The sequence below is a fragment of the Harpegnathos saltator genome, unplaced genomic scaffold, assembly GCF_003227715.2.
Source record: "Harpegnathos saltator strain DR-91 unplaced genomic scaffold, Hsal_v8.6 scaffold215, whole genome shotgun sequence".
In the NCBI taxonomy this organism is placed as follows: Eukaryota; Metazoa; Arthropoda; class Insecta; order Hymenoptera; family Formicidae; genus Harpegnathos; species Harpegnathos saltator.
In genome coordinates, this window is record NW_020230001.1 from 223286 (window position 1) to 242948 (window position 19663).

Sequence of the window (19663 nt, forward strand, 5' to 3'; positions counted from 1 at the left end):
TTTGTTTTATTATTCTCTGTATTTTTGAACACTTGTAAAAATATATGCTACCTTTATCTAGTTCCAGTATTCAGTATAGCTAAAAAGAACAAAGTTAACCTAAAATAAGCTTGGCTGATCCATCGTTGAGTTGTATTACTTAAAGATAGACGCAGCAGTAATATAACGATATAATACAATTATTATCAACAATGCGATAAAAATGAGACGCACGTGGCCCGTTATCGTTCAATCGTGCATCTTAAAATATTGCAGGTAAGAAATTAATATGAGAACGTAAAATGTTTCGATGAAATATGTAAATATAAAAATAAGAAAATAATAAAGAAAAATCATCCCTAGAAAGTAGAATTTCTATGTTTTAATATATAGAAAAATTCTTTTTCTTATTGTTCAATTTAAAGAGTAATATCTCTATTAGATTTATAATAACAGTCATTGCATTTCAGCATACAGCCAGTAAAACGTTGCATCAGCACAATGACAAATCCACTAATCGCAGTATGTCAAATGCGATCAATATCTAATAAGATAAAAAACTTGGAAGTTGTGACCTCGTTAGCAATGGAAGCCAAACGCAGATCAGCTGCAGTATGTACCTTTGGTAACAAATATCATTGTATATTATATACTTTACTATCATAATTTCCATAACATGTAAAATATATTTTATAGATAGCATTCTTTCCGGAAGCTTGTGATTACTTGGCAGATAACAAGAAGGATATTGTTGCTATGGCAGAGCCTTTGACTGGACAGACAGTAGAATCTTACAAAGAAATTGCTGCTAAAAATAATATCTGGTTATCCTTAGGTGGAATTCATGAAGCTGTAATATTTTAGCTTGTGTGACATTGATGTTTATAAATATCACAAAAAATGAAAGTCATCTCCTTGACACTGTAGAATAATAAGAGGATTAATTATTTCAGTTGCCAGATGATGCACAAAAAATTTACAATACACATATATTGATAAATAATGAGGGACAATTGGTAGCTGCATACAGAAAGATACATTTGTTTGACATGGATAACAAGGACACTGGAGTACGTTTGATGGAATCAGACTATGTAATGAAAGGGGTCGAAATCGTGCCACCTATAGCTACACCAATCGGCAAACTCGCGCTCAGTATTGTATCCTTAAGTTTAGATTTTCTCGAGAACAAGATGTATAGTCAGTAACACTTAACATAAAATTCAGTGTTATGATATGCGATTTCCCGAGTTATCCCTGATCCTGCGCAATATGGGAGCGCAGATCCTCACATATCCGTCAGCGTTCACCTATCAGACTGGTGCTGCACACTGGGAGGTGATGCTGCGAGCACGAGCCATAGAAAATCAGTGTTACGTCGTAGCTGCCGCCCAGACCGGCGCACACAACAAGAAGAGAGTGAGCTGGGGTCATGCCATGGTGAGTTTGTTATCAACGATTGATCTTCCTCTAGTGATAGTAATTATTCTCTTATCAATGTTAATGATTTTTATCAATTTTTATAATTAATTCATACATCAGGTAATATTTTTCTTCACAAATATTACAAATTACTTTTAGATTGTGGATCCATGGGGAGCTGTTGTAGCACAGTGTGCTGAGAAAACAGGCATAGCTACTGCAGAGATTGATTTAGAGTTGTTGGAGAAAGTTAGGAAAAATATGCCATGTGAGGAACATCGTCGTACTGACTTGTACTCCAAACTGGATTATCAAGAGTCCATTTAATATCAAATATCATGTGCAGGGACTTAATAAAAGTCACAGGAAATGTATTATAATTATATTCTTTGTATAAATTTACATTTAAGATGCAATACAAATCTATAAGGAACTATTATTTTTATAAACTTTACAATTGCAACTGATATTGTTATTACATTATTAAAATTAAAGTTGCTGTTGTACTTTATTGCTTAATTTATTAAAAAAAAAAACAAATTAATGTTGCTTAAATTGCTCACTTAAGATACAAATAAATAAGTCGTTTACTTGAATTTTTTTATAATTTTATTTTTATAACTAGATATATCAATTTGCTCTGCCTTGATGATATATACTCTCAGCTGTATCAGACTTTGATTGGGTACCCATTAATTCAGCATCTACTCCCTGTAACGCCCAATTATGTTCACAGATTTCCAATGCTTCCCATTCAGACTTGAAAGCTGCTTTTGGATCAGGAGGCATAGACATTGCAGCACCTGACACCTGATCTTGCAGCAATCTTGAAGTATCTGCAGCATTATTTTCACCGAGCACAAGTGTATAAATGGATCTCAATCCAAATACATTAAGGAAATACCACGAAGCTGAGGAGACCCATGCAGCATCCAATGTAACCAACTCTATACCTCGTTGCAGCATTGGCTTGAAACGTAGTGTCAATGGAAATGGTACTTTTGCTGAAATAAAAATGTCATAAGATGATTAGAAGCAGAAAAACTTATCTCAATATTTATTAAGATAAACTGATCCTTTTGGTATAACTGAAATTTAATTGGAAGAATGTTAAATACAGCATTATAAATGGAAATACAAATGGCACAATATATGCATTTACTTGTTACAAATCCAGAGAACATCCAATTGATCCAACCACCAATCAATACCATGGGCAATACATTGGTCACATTTCCCTTCAACATGTCTGTCATCATATTTGGGTCAGTCATAGGATTTTGGGAAACAGGAGCACGTTTCTGTGTCTTGAAGTAGCCAGTTTCCTCATTGTTGAAAAAGTGTCTTCTAGTCATAAATGCTACTTTTGGTATGTACTGTCCATTTTCCCTAAGCAGCCTGGAGCGTATCATAACTTGACTGCAAAAGATCCAAAGTTGTAATCAGTTCAATGAGAAACACTTGGAGCTCTCTCCTTGGCCCTTTATTTATTAACATAATTATTTAACACTAGAGTCCCTTCCCGATTCTTATTCCCATTTCAATGAGAAACAGAATATTCAAACGAACTGATTCACACCTGTCTTGCACTTGATGCAGCTCGACTTTCTTCTGCGATGCGAGCAGTATCGAAACATAGTGACGGACGATACCAACGAGAAACGTAATCACCACTATAGGCAGAAACACCCAGCCGCGAATATTCGGGTCCAACAGCAACTCGGCCATTATCAAACTTCTACCGCGTACAGATCTACCAAGGAAAACGAAGAGAACATACAACGTGACGTGAAACAACACTCGTCGCTAGCTCCACGACGATTACAGGTTACATAGAACCACAGACTTCTATATACTAACTAGACCGCTGACTTCTGGCGATGGGATGGTGGTGGGGTGAAGACGCCATATTGAGAGTACCGTGCGTATATTTTGTAATATCTATGATGTGTCACGTATTTCATTATAGACTACTCTAGTCAGATGGATAAAGTGAAAATCTTCGGTCCCGAGAATAAAATCTGAAATAAAGGGAAATATATTTGAAGTTAAATTTAATACTAGCGAGAATATTATTATTTGTAAATCTAACAGTAACCCACCTCCAAAGGTAACAGATTCAAATAATGAGTTCCGTTTCACCCATATGCGCGCATTTTTTATAGTATACGTGACATAAACTATAGATAAATGCGCGCATATGCGTGAAACGGAACGCACTCAATAAAGATTTAGACAAGAATAGCGCTGATCCGAAGTAAAGCAAACGAATCTAGACATTGCATGTTCTATGCTTGTCCAGGACGTAACACGAGTCTTCGCGCAGTCAAATCGGCAAAAACGCGCCTCCGCTCGCTGATTGGCTAATTTCCAAGTGTCACGAGTATTCCCCTCAAGCTTCAACCGAGGAGAGCGGATTTCACGAACGATATTCCAGAGAGCCGTTCGATATTCGATTAGAAAATTTCACTCCGACTAGCGACGCCTACCTTCGGAAAAAACAAATCTCTCCTCCCGGGCACGCGGTGTGAACCCCCTATGCGCGCAGGTTGGCTGAAACAATACTCGCGCGACAGTCACAAGAGCGCGCGGCGCGTCGCCGCACGGTGGTCGCGAGTGTGCGGGAGCGACAGCGGCGATAGACACACAAGAAAGAGGAAGAGAGACAGGGACCTCCGGCGGCTTCGCCGTCGCCATCCTTCTCCTCCGGCGCAAGCAACCCCCCACGTCCGTCGGCGGCGGCGCGTCCCTGGCTTGCGCGTGATGAAATTCAGTTCCGCTGGCGCACCGTTACAGGAGGTGAGGTGATCCACCGTCGCCGTCGCGTGAGCGCCCGTCCGGCCGCCAAAGTGCCGCGAGTCTGGCCGAAGTGTTGAAAGAAAGAGACAGTGAGAGAGGAGAGAGGAGAGTGAAGAGAGGAAGAGCGCGTGCGATATACGCACGTATTACGCGCGACGCGCTAGAAAAGTTCCCAGGCGCCGGATTTTGTTGAGGTGCGCAAGTAATGAGCGAGCGAGCCGACTGACGAAACGCAGGCTAATTGAGCGAGCCGCCGCCGCCGACAACGACAACGATCACGACGACGAGGACGAGGACGAAGATTACACCTGCGCGACGACGTATCGTCATCATGGGCCTGCGAGGGCGGCGTTGAAGGAGACGGACTCCCAAAGGGTAGGATCGCCAAACCAGGCGAGGACAACGACGGGAGCAGGAAGCGTCGGTTAGAGGCGAAAGGCAGGCAGGGAGGTCGCTCTACCTGTCTTCGGGGAACCGAACGCGAGGAGAGCCGAGCACCTCGACCTCAACTCGCCGACGCGCTCTCGCAGGCAGGCAGGCAGGCACGCACGCACGCACGCACGCACGTACGTACGTACGTACGTACGTACGTACGCACGCACGCACGTCCGCACGACCAACCGACCGGCTGTCACGACCGCCATGTTATCCCGGAGCAGCAGTGGTGTTACGTCGTGCGTGTCGTCGTTGGCGCCGCTGCTCTGCTTCCTCGTGCTCGGCGCCGCCGGCCTCGACGAATCCGGTGAGTCGATGATGTATCAATGTTTCGTCTAGGGCGGGAAGGGAGAGGAGAGGACGAGGCGGCGGGAGTATCGTCGTCGACGAGGCGCGTCCCGACGCGTCCCCGTCAGCATCCATGAGAGTTCCTGTGCTCCTCCCGTGGCAGCTGCACTCTCGAACACTTCCTGCACCGCTGACGAGGGGCGCAGGGGAAAGACGCGAGATGGAGATCTTTTTCTCTTTTTTTTTTTTTCGTTTTCTGTCCTCTCTCTCTCTCTCTCTCTCTCTCTCTCTCTCTCTCTCTCTCTCTCTCTCTCTCTCTCTCTCTCTTGTAGAATGGACAACGGGATTGTATTTTAATTCGTGCACGGAGGAGAAAAGATCGGTTGGATTATCGCGACGGATTGAAGTTGCGGAGCAAGCGAAGGTTCTGCTGAATTTGCCTCGCAAGAGCCGGAAATTTTGTTTCCTTCGAACGCAAAGCGCGTCCGCTTCGCCGTCGCGTTCATTCGACCGAGCTTGTTTTCTCCGGGTGACTACTGCGCTGCACGATATGTCTCTTCTCCTGGAGACGTTGCTGAACGTCGTTCTGCTGATCGCATCATGGTGCGATTAGTTCTCCTTCTCCTGTTTTCATTGAGAGAAGAGAGACACGACGAGTCGATATAAGAGAGATGGGAACGTTTGGGATTGGATTGAATTGAATTGACAGGCCGGTTAGCGTTGTTTCCTGGAATTTCTCAGAGCGTCTGCGTGATTTGTATTCGCCCGTATGATATTTACGTCAGGATAATACTGAGAGCCGGAAAAGAGCACGTGGAAAATCGCGCGCGATGGATCAATGAGATCGGCAAATATCCAAAATTGTAACACCGGGATTTCCTCTCGCGAAGTTTAGCACCTCATCGGGGTGCGTCGGGAAGTTCGCGGCTGAACACGCACCTCTTCACGACAGTCGAGGCTCGAAATTGCATAAATAACATGGTGTCGCGCGTCGGAATTTCCGTGCGATCATTTCCGCGCGACGCGAAACCTAACATTCGGGACTCGCTCGTAAATCAACGGCCGGATCCCGAAAGTCGGGGTTTATAATCCGCATGATGATTAAAGGTCAACATTGCGAATCAATGCGCGCATTGAGAGAACAGGAATCGATATCGATGTCGCTAAACCTGTAGTTAGCTTCGGCGTCTGCTGAATCTTCTTGTTAAAGAAAAAACAAATTTAGTAACAGGGTGAGTCATTTTAAACGATGCATTAATTTTTTTCGAGAACCAAGACTTGTGCCGAAAAATATTTCCTACAAAAGTTTTATGACTTCAAGAGAGGGGATGCATTGACTTAAATAGTCGTTTGAATGTTATGTGATGGTCATCTAAAATTTCTCAAGCGGAAGCTCCCAATTTTTATATTAATATCACATTAATATCTCATCAATATTCTTATAGCTTATCTCGAGATATTTTTAAAATATCATAATAGAGTATTTTTTTATTAAGTATTTTTTGAGTTATGAGGCTTGAAAATATCGTTGGCATTGGTATCGCCAAAGGTGTACCGCGTAGAAAAATCAAATCAAGTGAGGATACGTCGAGAAGAAAAAATCGACAATTTCAGTGGAAGAATAATCTGACATCCTTTTGACAGATGCAGGACAATTCTGTTCTTCAAGAGACCCTTCTGCACAATTGAATTTACCTTGAAGAGGTGTCACACCTCTTTTCCAGTCGGAACGACTAGATCATCAAAATTTCGAGGCAACGTGCTTTCGTCGATGAGTATGATGGTAATGGCATTACCGGCGCAAATTCCGATTCTGTGTGAGTAGACATACCTTCACCTGTTTTGACCTCTGCGCGGTTCTGTGGTGTCAATGCCGGCTATACTATAACTTTCGAGTCTTTCAACTGGAAAAGTACTTGATGAAAAAAATACTTTATTATAGTATCTTGAAAAAGTCTCGAGATAAGCTATGAGAATGTGCAATCCAAAACTGGGGTTTTAAGAAATTTTAGGTGACTTTCACATAATCTTCAAAGGACTAATGGCACTGTTTTACGTCACCTTTGAAGTGATAAAACTTTTGTACGAAACTTTCCGATAAGCCCTGATTTTCGAGAAAAATCTATGCGTCATTCAAAGTAACTCACCCTTTATAAAGCTTGTATAAATTCTAGTAAGCACCGACTGACGTTACATCACATGTTATGATTTCCAATATTATGATACTCAACATTGTGAGTAGAGTACAACACGTATTGTACACAACAATTGCGCGTTGTTGAGTGAGCAATTATAACACAGATGTAACGTTACTGTCACGCTCTGTGTTTACTGGCTTATCATCACCAGCGAGTAACAAGTAACGATTATGGTTTACAGATACCAAGCGCACTTTTCTCTCTCAGTACGTAATGCAATGCAAATGTAATGTGACAACGATTTGGCTGTGCGATTGCCGTCGCAGATAACTGCAAGTGACAAGCGTAACGACGTCGCAGGGAACAAATGCCCAACGTACTTGTTTCCCAGTGTGCGATTGCCGTGTCGCCGGCGATAATAACGAAGCTTCCGCGAAGCTTCCGCTGGAAGAAGGAAACGGGGCTCGCATTTTCCTTCCGAGTATCCTCCCGACCGGCTGCTGGGGTCACGTTCCCCTCGACGGCAGGAAAACGCAGTTGTTCCACCAAAGTCGGATAACTGCGGCTAAAGTATCGCATCATCGGCCCGCGCCTTGTCTGCTGAGTCTAATTCTGCTCTTAATTCCCGTCATTTCGTTTATCTACTTAGCATCCCGATTCACCCGCCCGACGCACGTTCTTTGGGCTCGGCCCGTTTTTCGCGATGTGCCATCGGCAATTAGGCCGGCCGAAATTGTAATTATCCGCCCGTGACACTTGACACATGCGTCGCGCTGCATGCCAGGTGGTTGCCGATGAGTCGTCTCACTTTTACGCACTAGCTTCCCGAGAGAGTGCACTTCATTCTCCGCGGATGAAAATAACTCGCCGCGAAAACGATGTAAAATCCTGTCTCCGACTCAGGTCGACTCAGTCGGGGAAATTGTACACCGAGAGAGAGAGAGAGAGAGAGAGAGAGAGAGAGAGAGAGAGAAACAATAGTCCATCTCGCTTTAAAAAATTGCAATTCTCTTCGACGTCGATTATCGTAGCTCCTCGTTGCTCTGATGAAAGAGCAGCAGTAGACACGTAAAATTACTGTCATTAACACTACTATACAGTACTAGCATAACTGTTAGTGCTAAATAGATAGTTTTCCTGATTATGATTTCTCCACCGTGTCATTGTGCCAGCACGTGTTTACCGGGCTATGCTGATCGTATTTTAAGAACTCGTTCATATTGAAAAAACATTTTGTTGCAAATGTTGCTCAACAAGATGAACTTTGCTAACAGTTATCTCTGCATTAGCAGAAAATTTAGTAAAATTGAAGCTGAGAAAAGGGCTACAATCTCTCCTTATAATTAGAAGAAATAGAGGAATCTCTCTCGTGATTCCTCTATTTTTTCCATTTTGTTAGCGAAAATATCGAAACGCGCAGAATTCTCGAGCTACCAGCGACCGAAAGGCAAGAATTCTCGCGAGCTGCGCTTCAGGGTTGTCAAATGTAATGTCATCCAGCTTACATGAGCGAATGTGTTGTAAGAAACACATACAGTGCGTGCTTAGAGGGGTCATACGCAGCAAGTGCGTACGCTGTTATGATACGTGTGTGTGTGTGTGTGTGTGTGTGTGTGTGTGTGTGTGTATGTGTGTGTGGAGCACGCGGGGGCGGTCGTTGGCATTGGACGTGCCAAATTGTGGAAATAATCTAGCGAGATGCACGAAGAGAGCAAGGAGCAAGTCCAACGCTCTTTGTGCCATTACAATGTTTTTTTCCCAATATCGACCTGCTTCCTTGACGCGAACAGTCGACTCTTATTGAGAAACTGGTTTGGGACTTACTTATTCCGGGGAATATTGACCACGATTCCGCGTGGCCATGACTAGCGAATTTGGCACGATGGGAGGGCTTTTTCAAAGGAACGAAAACGATCTACAGCAGCGACATTGTTTTCGGAACGTCGTGAATGATCGTGAAGATCGGATGAAATAATCGAAAATGAGGCTCGTGGAAAGTGGACAAGTTAGAGCAAGCTAAGGGAAGCTTGATTGGCACAGCAACGACGTCCATTGAAAGAATACGAGTTCTCTCGTGATTTTTCTGTTCATCGAAAATGGACGACCGCAGGATCTCCTTCTCGGCGAGCTATGCTAAATTTGATTTCATTGATCGCGTAAGAATAGCGTGGGAATTAAAGGGGCGAGTGCCGTGTAACTAAATTCGATGATATCACGAGGTCCTTTCGCGGAAATGTGCAACCCGTCACGAGAAGTCACATCATGAGGAAGGGACGAATCCTTTTTCGAAAATCAACGTCCGTCGAAGTCTACTAATAACGCGAGCGTATTAGATCTGTTATAATTAATTGTAACTTCTTTTTCCACACTCTTCGATTTTACCATTTTACAAGTATCCCTTTATTTCTACACCTTTCTCTATCTCTTCTTTTTCTCTCGTCAGAGAATAACGTGACTTCTTGTGACAGGAGTAGATAAGTCGAAAGCAACGGAAACAAAGGCTTCGCTGGAGATCATGTCCTCGCAGAACATCGAGGGTATAGAAGCAGGTAGCACACCGTCGGTGGAATGTTGGATGAACGTGCCGGGCCAGATCTGGTGGAGCACCGGCGGCAGGAATCTCACTACCGTCAACTCAAACTTCAGCGGACGACTCGACATCAAGAAAGCCAGCAGGAACGACACGGGCGACTACAAGTGCGTGGCGCAGACTGTCGACGGCAAATTACTCGAGAAGCACATTCATATCAGAGTGATAGGTAACGAAACTATACACAATCCACGTGTGTGTGTGCGTGTGTGTGTGTGTTTTATCCTTCTGTTGTTTGCGCATTGGCGTGTGGGTTTTGCATTTAACGCGTGTCCCTATTGTCGCCAGCGAATCTGTTCTCTTTGACTGAATTGGGTTGCACGCTCTACCATTTTAAAGCGAAACAAGTGTATAATTGAGTGTTTGGATGGAAAAGAAGCAAAGTTTCGTTACAGCGTTAGTTTCAGTTGAAAAGAACAGGCCTGTGAAGTGAAACGAATTCGGGAGCGTAGTATGTGTATTCCCGCACGGTGGTCGGTTACGATTTCTTCTTTATGTAGAATATTCTTCGACTCTCATTTTCCAGAACCCGGCAGAATAGCGTCCGGCGGCGATGTGAGAGCGAAAGTGATGGAAGCGGCCAACTTGACGTGTCACATACACGGTTATCCATTATCCCAATTTAGTTGGTTAAAAGGGAATGATTCAGAGAGCACCGAGTACTTGAGAGATCTGACGGTCGTCACGCAGATTAACGAGACCTACACCATCTTGACCCTGGAATTCAAGAATCTAGCCAAGTCCGGCAAGGACAATGGCACGTATATGTGCCGGGCGAGCGACTACAACAGCGTGATAAACACCACCGTACACCTGTTCGTCATTGACGTGCCAAAAGTTAGCATAGATTTTATGAAAGCGGTCGGTGCGGGCAGTATCTTTCTAAATTGGACCGTAAACGACGGCAATGAGCCGATCGAGAAATACTTCATCTATCACATGAAGAACGGCACGGATCAGTATCAATACTACATGGAGCAGATCGGCGGCGGTAACTCGAGCTACATCCTGAAGGGGTTCGAGAGCGGTACCGCGTACCAGATCGGCATCGGTGCTACCAATGCGGCGGGCCCGTCGCACATGCAGTTGGATCCGCGGTGGATCACTACGCTTGAGAAAGGTATTTTCCTTTTTAAATCATTTATTTTACAAGTGCTTTATATATTCAAAAAATGCTTATAATTAAAAATTAAAAAGCTTTTTTAGAACTCGATTTTTCAGCACAATATCTCAGACGTCAAGGTCTGAGTTTCTCTCGAATATCTATCTCCGTTTAATTCTCATCAATTCCTCTTTGAATTTCAAGTAATAACGGAGAATCTCTCGAATCTCTCTACCATCCCGACATTCATTCACATTAGCTTCATTTCACCAGTGAAATGACTCAATTGATAATTGCTGCCGAGCTTAATTCAATAAGTCTTAATGTCCAATGATGAATAACTATCAGTATACTCTAATAACAAACGGCTATTAGCATTTTTTTTAGTTTGGTGATCTCCCAAGAGAGGGAGAAAATAGAAGCAGAATTTCCCATTTCACTTTTACACTAAACAGCATTAAAAATATATTACAGATCCAGTCTTTGTGCCGAAGGTGTCAGTGAACGGCGTGACGAAGAACTCGATCACGATAGGTTGGACTGTACCGCCACTGGATTTGAAGGAACACGTGCACTACTACAATCTAATGGCCACCCACGCCGATCAGAAGAGAGAAGCGGTGTATCCCGCTCAGCCGATCACTGTGTACGCCTTTATAGAACTCGACCCGGCGACCACTTACAAGTTCAAGATAGCCGCCTGTAGCGAATATACGAAACAGTGCGGTAACTGGAGCACTGAAGTGAATGGCACCACTCTGGATGGAGGTGTGTTGTCAAATAACGTAATACATTCATTAGATGTAGTTATCCAAGCTACAAAATTACGGTGAAATCGCAGCATCAACCAGACAATCTAGGGGCTCTACCATGAATTTAACGGGAATTCTCTCTCTGGAGAATTCTTTTCACGGATCATGTTATTTTTGTTTCTATATAATTATGCAAAACAGACTAATTTGTTTATATGGATTTGAAAAGAAGAGGAGTCGCATAAATATGCGACCTTGGTAGCGAATATGTCAAACGGAATTGAAAGTTTCGATTAAAGATGGGATCGAAGTGAGAAACGTCGATCGATGCGTCACACATGTATGTGATGGCAAACGTGTGATGTCATTTGCTAAGAAAAATCCGTTTCCGTTCTTCCAGTGGCCAGTCCTCCAAGGAATCTCACCGTTTATTGTAGCTACGACAATATAAGCAGCGCCAGTTACATCTACATCACATGGGATCATCCAGAGAAGCCGAATGGTGTTATACAACGATACAATATACAAGGGAACGGTACGGCTGTGTTCAAAGATGAGATGGGCCGTCTGAACAATGTTTGCTCCGATCTACCGAGCTGGAGCGTACACAAGAAGAACAACGCGCGATATGGTCATGCGCTTCCCAATACAAATTACACGGTATGAAGTCCAATTGTTCACAGCCGTAATAATCCTCTTAATAATCCTTACTTTAAGTAGAACTTTATTTTCCAATGATTCGTTATACAGAATGTCTGGCAGTGTTAAGTTCGCGATATCCGTCTTGTGCTTGTAAATTAGGTCTGAACCAAAAACATCTGATTTTTAATTAATTTATAACTAATTTATAAAATTATTATAATTAATTTATAAAATCTCACGTAATCGTTTGCAAAATGCTAGAGGACTTTCTTCTTCAGATTGACCTAATCTACAAGCACATGACGAACACCGTCGAACATTCTGTATAATTCAGCCTAGGATAACAATAGAACACAAATACCGCGTCACGATGATATCGGTATAGTGATGAGCTTCATACTGAAAACAAAATTCTCGATTGAAGGTTCGTGTACACGGAGTAACTAGGTCTCGCACTAACGGCATGGACGCCGTAGGGAACTGCACGACGCCAGTAGCCGTACCGAGCCGGGACAACCTGAACATGCGCTCTTGGCGAAAGATCGAGAGCCAAGGCAGGCAATTGTTCAAGCTCTATCTGCCGCGCATCACCGAGCGAAACGGCCCGATCTGCTGTTACCGTGTGTACCTGGTGAAGTTGCCGCCGCAGAAGACAGTCAGCGACCTGCCCTCCCCGGAGGAGACCATGGTCTACTCTTACCAATACGCGCACAGCTCGCCGATTGGCGGCGCCTACATTGCCGAGACGTTCGACAGCGACCAGCTGTCGAGCGAGATCTTCCTCGGCGATGGCGAATCGTCCAATGGCGGCGCGATGTGCAACAAGTGTCTCGGGCTGCGTCCAAAACCAGCGCCGCCAGTGTTACACCTCGACCCCGAGATTCAGACCACTGCTGCGGCGACGAGCAACGGAACCACCACTACCTCCACTACCACCACCACATCGACTATGACACCGACGATGTCTACGAGCAGCAGTAGTAGTGGCACGACCACCGGCACATCCATTTCATCGACCACCAGCACCACCAGTACCACAATCACAACTGGCACTAGCACTACCATCACCACCACCACCATGAAGACAGACACAACCACGGCCGTACCGTTGATGAATAATACCGAACAAGCAGAGAGACGGAAAAGGGAGGACTCGCCCGTGTTGAGGGCATCGGTAGACGGATCCGGAGAACCCAACGTATTTTTGTCTCACGATGGCTTCCTCGACGAGACGTCGAATTATACCGGTTTCATTGAGGTTATTGGTATGTATATAAAATGCGCTTAATAGTGTGAGGCTGTCTCTGACGACGGACAATCTACTTTCGCAGTGTTCGGCAGTCAGAAGGATCAGTTTCTACCGGCTTACAGCAGTTACTTCAGTCCTCTCTATGGCGGAGTAGATCCCCTCAGTATCACAGCCGCAGAAGTGACTACTCTAGGCGTGATACTGCAGCTTTCCATCGCCTTGATATTGTTCATCGTCATCCTACTCATCGCGCTCTGCATTCTGCACAGATACACGAAACGTGCGCAAGAAAGGGAGGAGATTATAACTCTGCGTAATAGTTTCAGGTGAGTACTCGTCGAAAATTTCACTTTTTCTTAGTTGCAAGCTGCGTTTAAGATATTATTATTAATCTATCGATTTATGAAGTGGGAAATGTTTCTCTCGCTTCTGTCGTTCGAGTCGTTAGTTTAATGTAACCCTTTAATGGATGCCTTTCTCTCATAGGCATCTCTGTAGAAGTCTAAGAGGAAGGCATCAGCTCGTGGCGGCAAGCCCACCGGACATGCCACCTATACCCAAGACCGAACTCCTGCAAGCATACCTGGAGCGTCATCGGGACTCGGATTACGGTTTCCAGCATGAATTCGAACTGCTGCCGGATCGCTTTACAGACAGGACGACTCGCGCGTCCGAGGCACAGGAGAACCTCTACAAGAACCGTTATCCAGATATCAAGTGTTACGATCAGACGAGAGTACGTCTGGCGCAGATGGACGGCATCTGCGGTTCCGACTACATCAATGCCAACTTCGTGCTAGGCTACAAAGAACGCAAGAAGTTCATCTGCGCCCAGGGCCCGATGGAGAACACCGTGTGCGATTATTGGCGCATGATCTGGGAACAGCACCTGGAGCTGATACTTATGTTGACAAATCTCGAGGAGTACTCGAAGACCAAGTGCGCAAAGTATTGGCCGGACAAACGCGAGACCAAGAACTTTGGCGACATCACCGTGGAGCACGTGAAGGAGCGCGCTTACTCGGACTACGTGGTGCGTGAATTGAAGATGACGCGACTGGGGGAGCGCGACGCGCGCACGATCGTGCAATACCACTTTCTTGTGTGGAAAGACTTTGTCGCGCCCGAGCACCCTCACGCGATCCTTCGCTTCATTAAACGCGTCAACGAAGCGTACTCGCTGGAGAAAGGCCCGATCTTGGTGCACTGCAGCGCTGGCGTCGGCCGAACCGGCACTTTGGTGGCGTTGGATTCTTTGCTACAGCAGCTTGCTGAGGAGGGCCAGGTGTCAATCTTCAACACCGTATGCGATCTGCGGCATCAACGCAATTTCCTCGTACAATCGCTCAAGCAATACATCTTCATCTATCGCGCGCTCATGGAAATGGCGCAGTACGGTGATACGGAGATCCCGGCTCCGCAGCTCAAGGGCACCGTTGCCAAACTCAGGCAGAGGGACAACGGCAAGGAGAAGTGTAGAATGGAGGAGGAGTATGACGTAAGTTGTTTCTTATTTTTCTTTTTTCTTGAGAATTGGATTTTGAGTAAAAGAATATGCAACTTTCTTTTTTCTCTTTCTTCTTTCTTCTCTCTTTCTTCTTTCTTTTTCTTTATTTATTTATTTATTTATTTATTTATTTTTTATATATAGAATGTAGGATATGAAGAAGAAACACCCATCTAGATGTTACAAAATTTGGCATATATACTATCTTAATAATGGATACAATTTGGAAAATTTTTAACAACGAAGACATGTACACACATTTTTCGGTAATTAATTTTTGACATTTAACGAGAGAAGTGAAACGCGTTATTTTCTCTCCAAATGAATTCAAATGTCCAAGTGAATTCACAGAGATCACATTATCTTGCATTGCACATTGTGCACCGTCTCTATTTTTAGTCTTCAACTTTCGCTTGGGATAGCGTAATTTCCGTTTGTGTGTTGGCTGATGACTTGCTCGCAAAAAGGTTCCGTGATACACTGACTGCGCATACGACCGATATCCGATAATATGGATATAAATATACATCTATTCGGTCAATGCAAAAACATGTACGGCTTTGTCCCAACGATGAATCCCAACGATTTCATCAAAAAGGACTCTTTCCTTTACGTTGCATAACATACTTCCACGTGTAATACGTGTGTACGTGATATCTATTTCGCAGAAAATCAGCTCCGTGCTAGAGGACCGAAAATCCTTCTCCGTTGGCGGTGGCGAGGAGAATAGGACGAAGAACAGAAGCGAACTAGTGATACCTTACGATAGAAATCGCGTGATACTCACTCCGGTTCCGGGCAGAGAACATTCGACGTACATAAACGCATCGTTCATCGAGGGTTACGATAATTCCGAGTCCTTCGTCATTACGCAAGATCCACTGGAAATCACCATAACTGATTTCTGGCGAATGATCTCGGAACAATGCATCTCTACAATAGTTATGTTATCTGACGTAAGTAGAGATTATACATTTGTATATAGAGATGTACATTTTTTTCTTACTTTTGGCTTTTCTGATAAATGATGTACAATTGTATGGACGTTGCGTTATAATGAAATACAGATGGTACGCAATTTCGTACGAAAATTTTCTACACATTTTTTTTTTTGGCGCACGATATATTTTTTCTTCAGGAGCTTTCGTTGTATTTTTTGGATAATGTATAAATACAATTTAATTGATATGTGATTTTTTCTGTCACTGAATATGTTTTCTCATTAGAGTTGTGTGCGTATGTAGTATCTTAAATTGGAATAATGCGTATATAATATACAAGATGTTACACAATCGGGTGAAAAAGACGTCAGAGTCCCCGATGTTAAAAGTAGAGGATAAGAACCAGCATGCTCAAAGAAAATTTGATTTCGCAATTGTGATGGCAAACTGCGTACACGAGACACATGTAAAATAAAGATCCTGTTTCCAGTTAAACGAAGGCCCACGGAAGTGCCCGCGCTACTGGCCCGATGACGAGACCGATTATGACCACATAAGGGTTCGCTATATTCACAGCGAGAGCTGTCCGTACTACACACGTCGTGAGTTCTGCATTTTGAACACAAAGACTGACGAGAGCGGAATGGTGAAGCAGTACCAATATCACGGCTGGCCAACGGTGGAGGGTGAAGTACCTGAAGTGACGCGCGGTCTCATTGAGCTCGTGGACCAAACACTCACGAACGACGCCGAGATGAGTGGCTCGTTAGTCGTGCACTGCAGCTACGGATCAGACCGGAGTTCCATGTTCGTGGCGCTCAGCATACTGGTCCAGCAGCTGCGTACCGAGAAGCGGGTGGACATCTTCACAACGACGAAGAAGCTGCGCTCGCAGAGACACGGCATGATCAGCACCTTCGTAAGTATATCGTATATTGTGAAATATAATATGTATATAATATTAGGCAGAAAACTTGGGACTTTTGAGTCTTGGTGTAAAGATTTGAGCGTTTTGATTAACACGTTAACTATGTCAGACCGGTTAACTATGTCAATTAATTAATTTTATATATATATATTTATTATTTATTTATATTTACATATGAGAATTTTTTCGCACGCTAACCAGGAGGTAATTCATATTTGGCAATGTATTGAAATAATCGATAAGTTAACGAAATATCGACAAGATATTTAATATTTTATTTATCAATAATCTATAATTTTACAATCAATAATTTTATTTATCGATAATCACATACATCTTATAAAGCTTTAGAACTTTGACTGCTTAATGAAGTAATGGTCTGTCGCGTTACGTGCTCGTTACAGGCGCAGTATGAGTTCCTTCATCGCGCCATCGTGAATTACTCGGATCTTCACAATCTGGCTGACGACGAGCCGGTGTCATAATGCCTAGGAGAACGAGGCTAGATTGTACGAAATACTCTGTTTGGCCGGACATGTGCGTAAGGAGGACGTTCCGCGAGTGTCCGACGAGTCCACGGACGTTCGAACGAGTTCGTACATACGAGTTCGAACCAACCAAAGATGAACGAGCATTGACGAACGGTCACCAACCGCCATCATCCTTATCTCACCGTCATCGTCATCATCGTCGTCATTGCCATCGTTATCATCGTCGTCATATAAGACAAACGGACTGACGCACACGCGACGACGACGGCGGCGGCAGCGGAGACTCGCCGTGTCGTACGTGCTGCATCTGGAGACTCTATTTGTACATAATATATCCGCAAATTTTACATGTGCTGACCATAAACAGACTACTAGAAGGAACTAATAAGCGCGCGCGTAAGAGAGGGAATATCGCGGACTCCGCTGAGAATACTCGCGGCCTGTTAGACGGAAATCGAAACACGTTCGAATAGTCTGCATTCATTATTTACACGGAGAAAAGAAAAGATAGCTTGAATTAACGTGATAATGAACGTGAATCAGACGCGTTTTGCTCGAAGAAATTCCTGCTTTTCAGAACCGATCACTAAGAATCTAAGCTAATAAGAAGCACACGCACACACAGGGATGTTTAAGACTGAGAAAAAATCTCGGCACATGCAATACGTCGTCTACATTAATCTTCCTGTAAAGAAACGCATTATTCGCCACCAACATCCTTGCGCGTTTCTCATTGGCCTAAAATGATTCGCGGTGATTAAATATCCGAGAACCTTCATTCAAAATACTGGCTTTTAAAACTGAATTTATTAGAATCCTGTTCCCTTCAACCAAAACGCATTTGGTTCGTTTTTATCGTCTTATCAATCGATCTTTTTTCTTCGCACATGTATGGATTCGCGACGGTCGCTCAGTCAATCGGTCAGAATCGCGAGATGCGAGATGGACAAGACTTGCGGTGCGGCTACATCGCGAAACTGTTACACAGAAGCTTATTTTTTATCGATAGTCTAATGATCCACCGGAGCGTAACATGTGTCCAGAAGTGCATCGAAGTTCCGCGATCGAAATTCCGGGATGACGAGCGATGCTCTCGGGCCCGAGAACGGGCCGACAAGATGAAGATGTCAGAGCTCTCTCTCTCTCTCTCTCTCTCTCTCTCTCTCTCTCTCTCTCTCTCTCTCTCTCTCTCTCTCTCTCTCTCTCTCTCTCTCTCTCTCTCTCTCTTTCTCTCTCTTTCTCTCTCTCTCTTTCTCGGTATTGCTGTATTGGGGGAGGGGACTATCGCGCGGCGGGATGGGTGTATATTATTTATATAAACACGGCCACACGCATATATACGTTCTTCTAATATGTATATCACTGCGGTTCTCCGAAGCGCTTCGTTCCGGCGAATCACAATGGCTCGGAGCGAAGCGACCGAAGGACTTGCAAACGCTACGACTACTACTCGCACAATCCGATAATTAATCGCGAAACTGCTCCGAGATTTTCATTGATGGTCGCGTGTATTATATTGGCGATCGCTACGGGGCATCTTCTCGCGAGACAAAGCGTCAACCTGAGCGAGGCGGTTTTTGTTTCACGGAAGACGCTCTCTGGCAGGAAGCGTTCGCCTGTAACTTGCGCGAGACTTTGTTATGATCTGCCGTAATCAGTAATATTAATGACCACAGTCGCTTACAATGTACGCGCGTATTACATTATTTATATATGTTCTTTGATAGTATATGCGTTATTATTATGCGATCTGTTGCGCATGTGATCACGCGCGCTGATTTCTCTTAAAAAGAAAAAAAAAGAATAAATAAAACAAGACTGATAGTCTTATTCTCAGTTTGATATGCGCGACTACGCGCGCACGTACTTCGATCGCACAATATTCGGGATCGCCGATATAATAATAATCATCATCATCATCGTCGTCGTGGATCATAATGTCGTGACCAGAGAGGCGGGAGGTGAGAGTGGTCATCTCTTTTTTTACTTTTTCATACATAGGACGATTGTAGGTATCGATGTATGTATACGCGATGTGATCTTTGCGCGCGTGACGAGGCTGCTGCGCTCGCGACTTGACCTCAGCATACCTCCGACTTGCTGACGCAAGCAAAAGTTACAGTCGCTGATTCTGCGATGCTTTGTATAGTTGCGCAGCTACTAGGGATGGGATCGGATATATTCTGAGATAATATCGGTATATTATCTGCAGCATATTCCCCGAAATTTCTTATCTCGAAAAACATAACGGCGTTTACAAGATGGATATATATATGCATTTTTCGTAAAATATTTCTGCGATAATTTATTATGAAATGTATATATATTTTTTTTTCTTCTATATATATATGATATATGTTCATGCCTTTATGTTTATGTTTACACAAACGGATATACTAA

General features: G+C 43.8%; 3 protein-coding genes across 6 annotated transcripts; 2 read left to right on the forward strand and 1 right to left on the reverse strand.

Moving 5' to 3' along the window:
* The first annotated feature begins 30 nt into the window (after nt 1–30).
* On the forward strand, nt 31–2552 carry NitFhit (ntrilase and fragile histidine triad fusion protein NitFhit). The gene is made up of 7 exons (XM_019840250.2): nt 31–255; nt 450–591; nt 676–831; nt 933–1139; nt 1207–1419; nt 1561–1772; nt 2138–2552. The coding sequence occupies exons 1-6, from the start codon at nt 203–205 to the stop codon at nt 1726–1728; spliced, it is 939 nt and encodes a 312-aa protein (XP_019695809.1). The 5' UTR covers nt 31–202; the 3' UTR covers nt 1729–1772; nt 2138–2552.
* Nucleotides 1885–3428, reverse strand: EMC3 (ER membrane protein complex subunit 3). 2 transcript variants are annotated; one of them, XM_025298355.1, is made up of 4 exons: nt 3262–3428; nt 2981–3154; nt 2564–2820; nt 1885–2405 (listed from the first exon to the last, which is right to left on the reverse strand). In XM_025298355.1, exons 2-4 carry the CDS (start codon nt 3127–3129, stop codon nt 2032–2034), a joined length of 780 nt encoding a protein of 259 aa, XP_025154140.1. In that variant the 5' UTR covers nt 3130–3154; nt 3262–3428; the 3' UTR covers nt 1885–2031. The 2 variants fall into 2 exon arrangements, with proteins under 2 accessions (XP_025154140.1, XP_019695810.1); XM_019840251.2 differs by lacking the exon at nt 3262–3428 and having other exon boundaries at nt 2981–3241.
* Nucleotides 3429–3612: 184 nt separating this feature from the next.
* Ptp69D (Protein tyrosine phosphatase 69D) lies at nt 3613–18450 on the forward strand. Of its 3 annotated transcripts, none has more exons than XM_011136847.3 (11): nt 3616–4942; nt 9530–9820; nt 10178–10771; nt 11228–11521; nt 11906–12165; nt 12572–13412; nt 13479–13722; nt 13895–14894; nt 15572–15859; nt 16335–16763; nt 17177–18450. In XM_011136847.3, exons 1-11 carry the CDS (start codon nt 4843–4845, stop codon nt 17255–17257), a joined length of 4422 nt encoding a protein of 1473 aa, XP_011135149.2. In that variant the 5' UTR covers nt 3616–4842; the 3' UTR covers nt 17258–18450. The 3 variants fall into 3 exon arrangements, with proteins under 3 accessions (XP_025154138.1, XP_011135149.2, XP_019695808.1); XM_019840249.2 differs by having other exon boundaries at nt 3617–4942; nt 13883–14894; XM_025298353.1 differs by lacking the exons at nt 15572–15859; nt 16335–16763; nt 17177–18450 and adding an exon at nt 15048–15155 and having other exon boundaries at nt 3613–4942; nt 13883–14894.
* Nucleotides 18451–19663: the final 1213 nt, after the last annotated feature.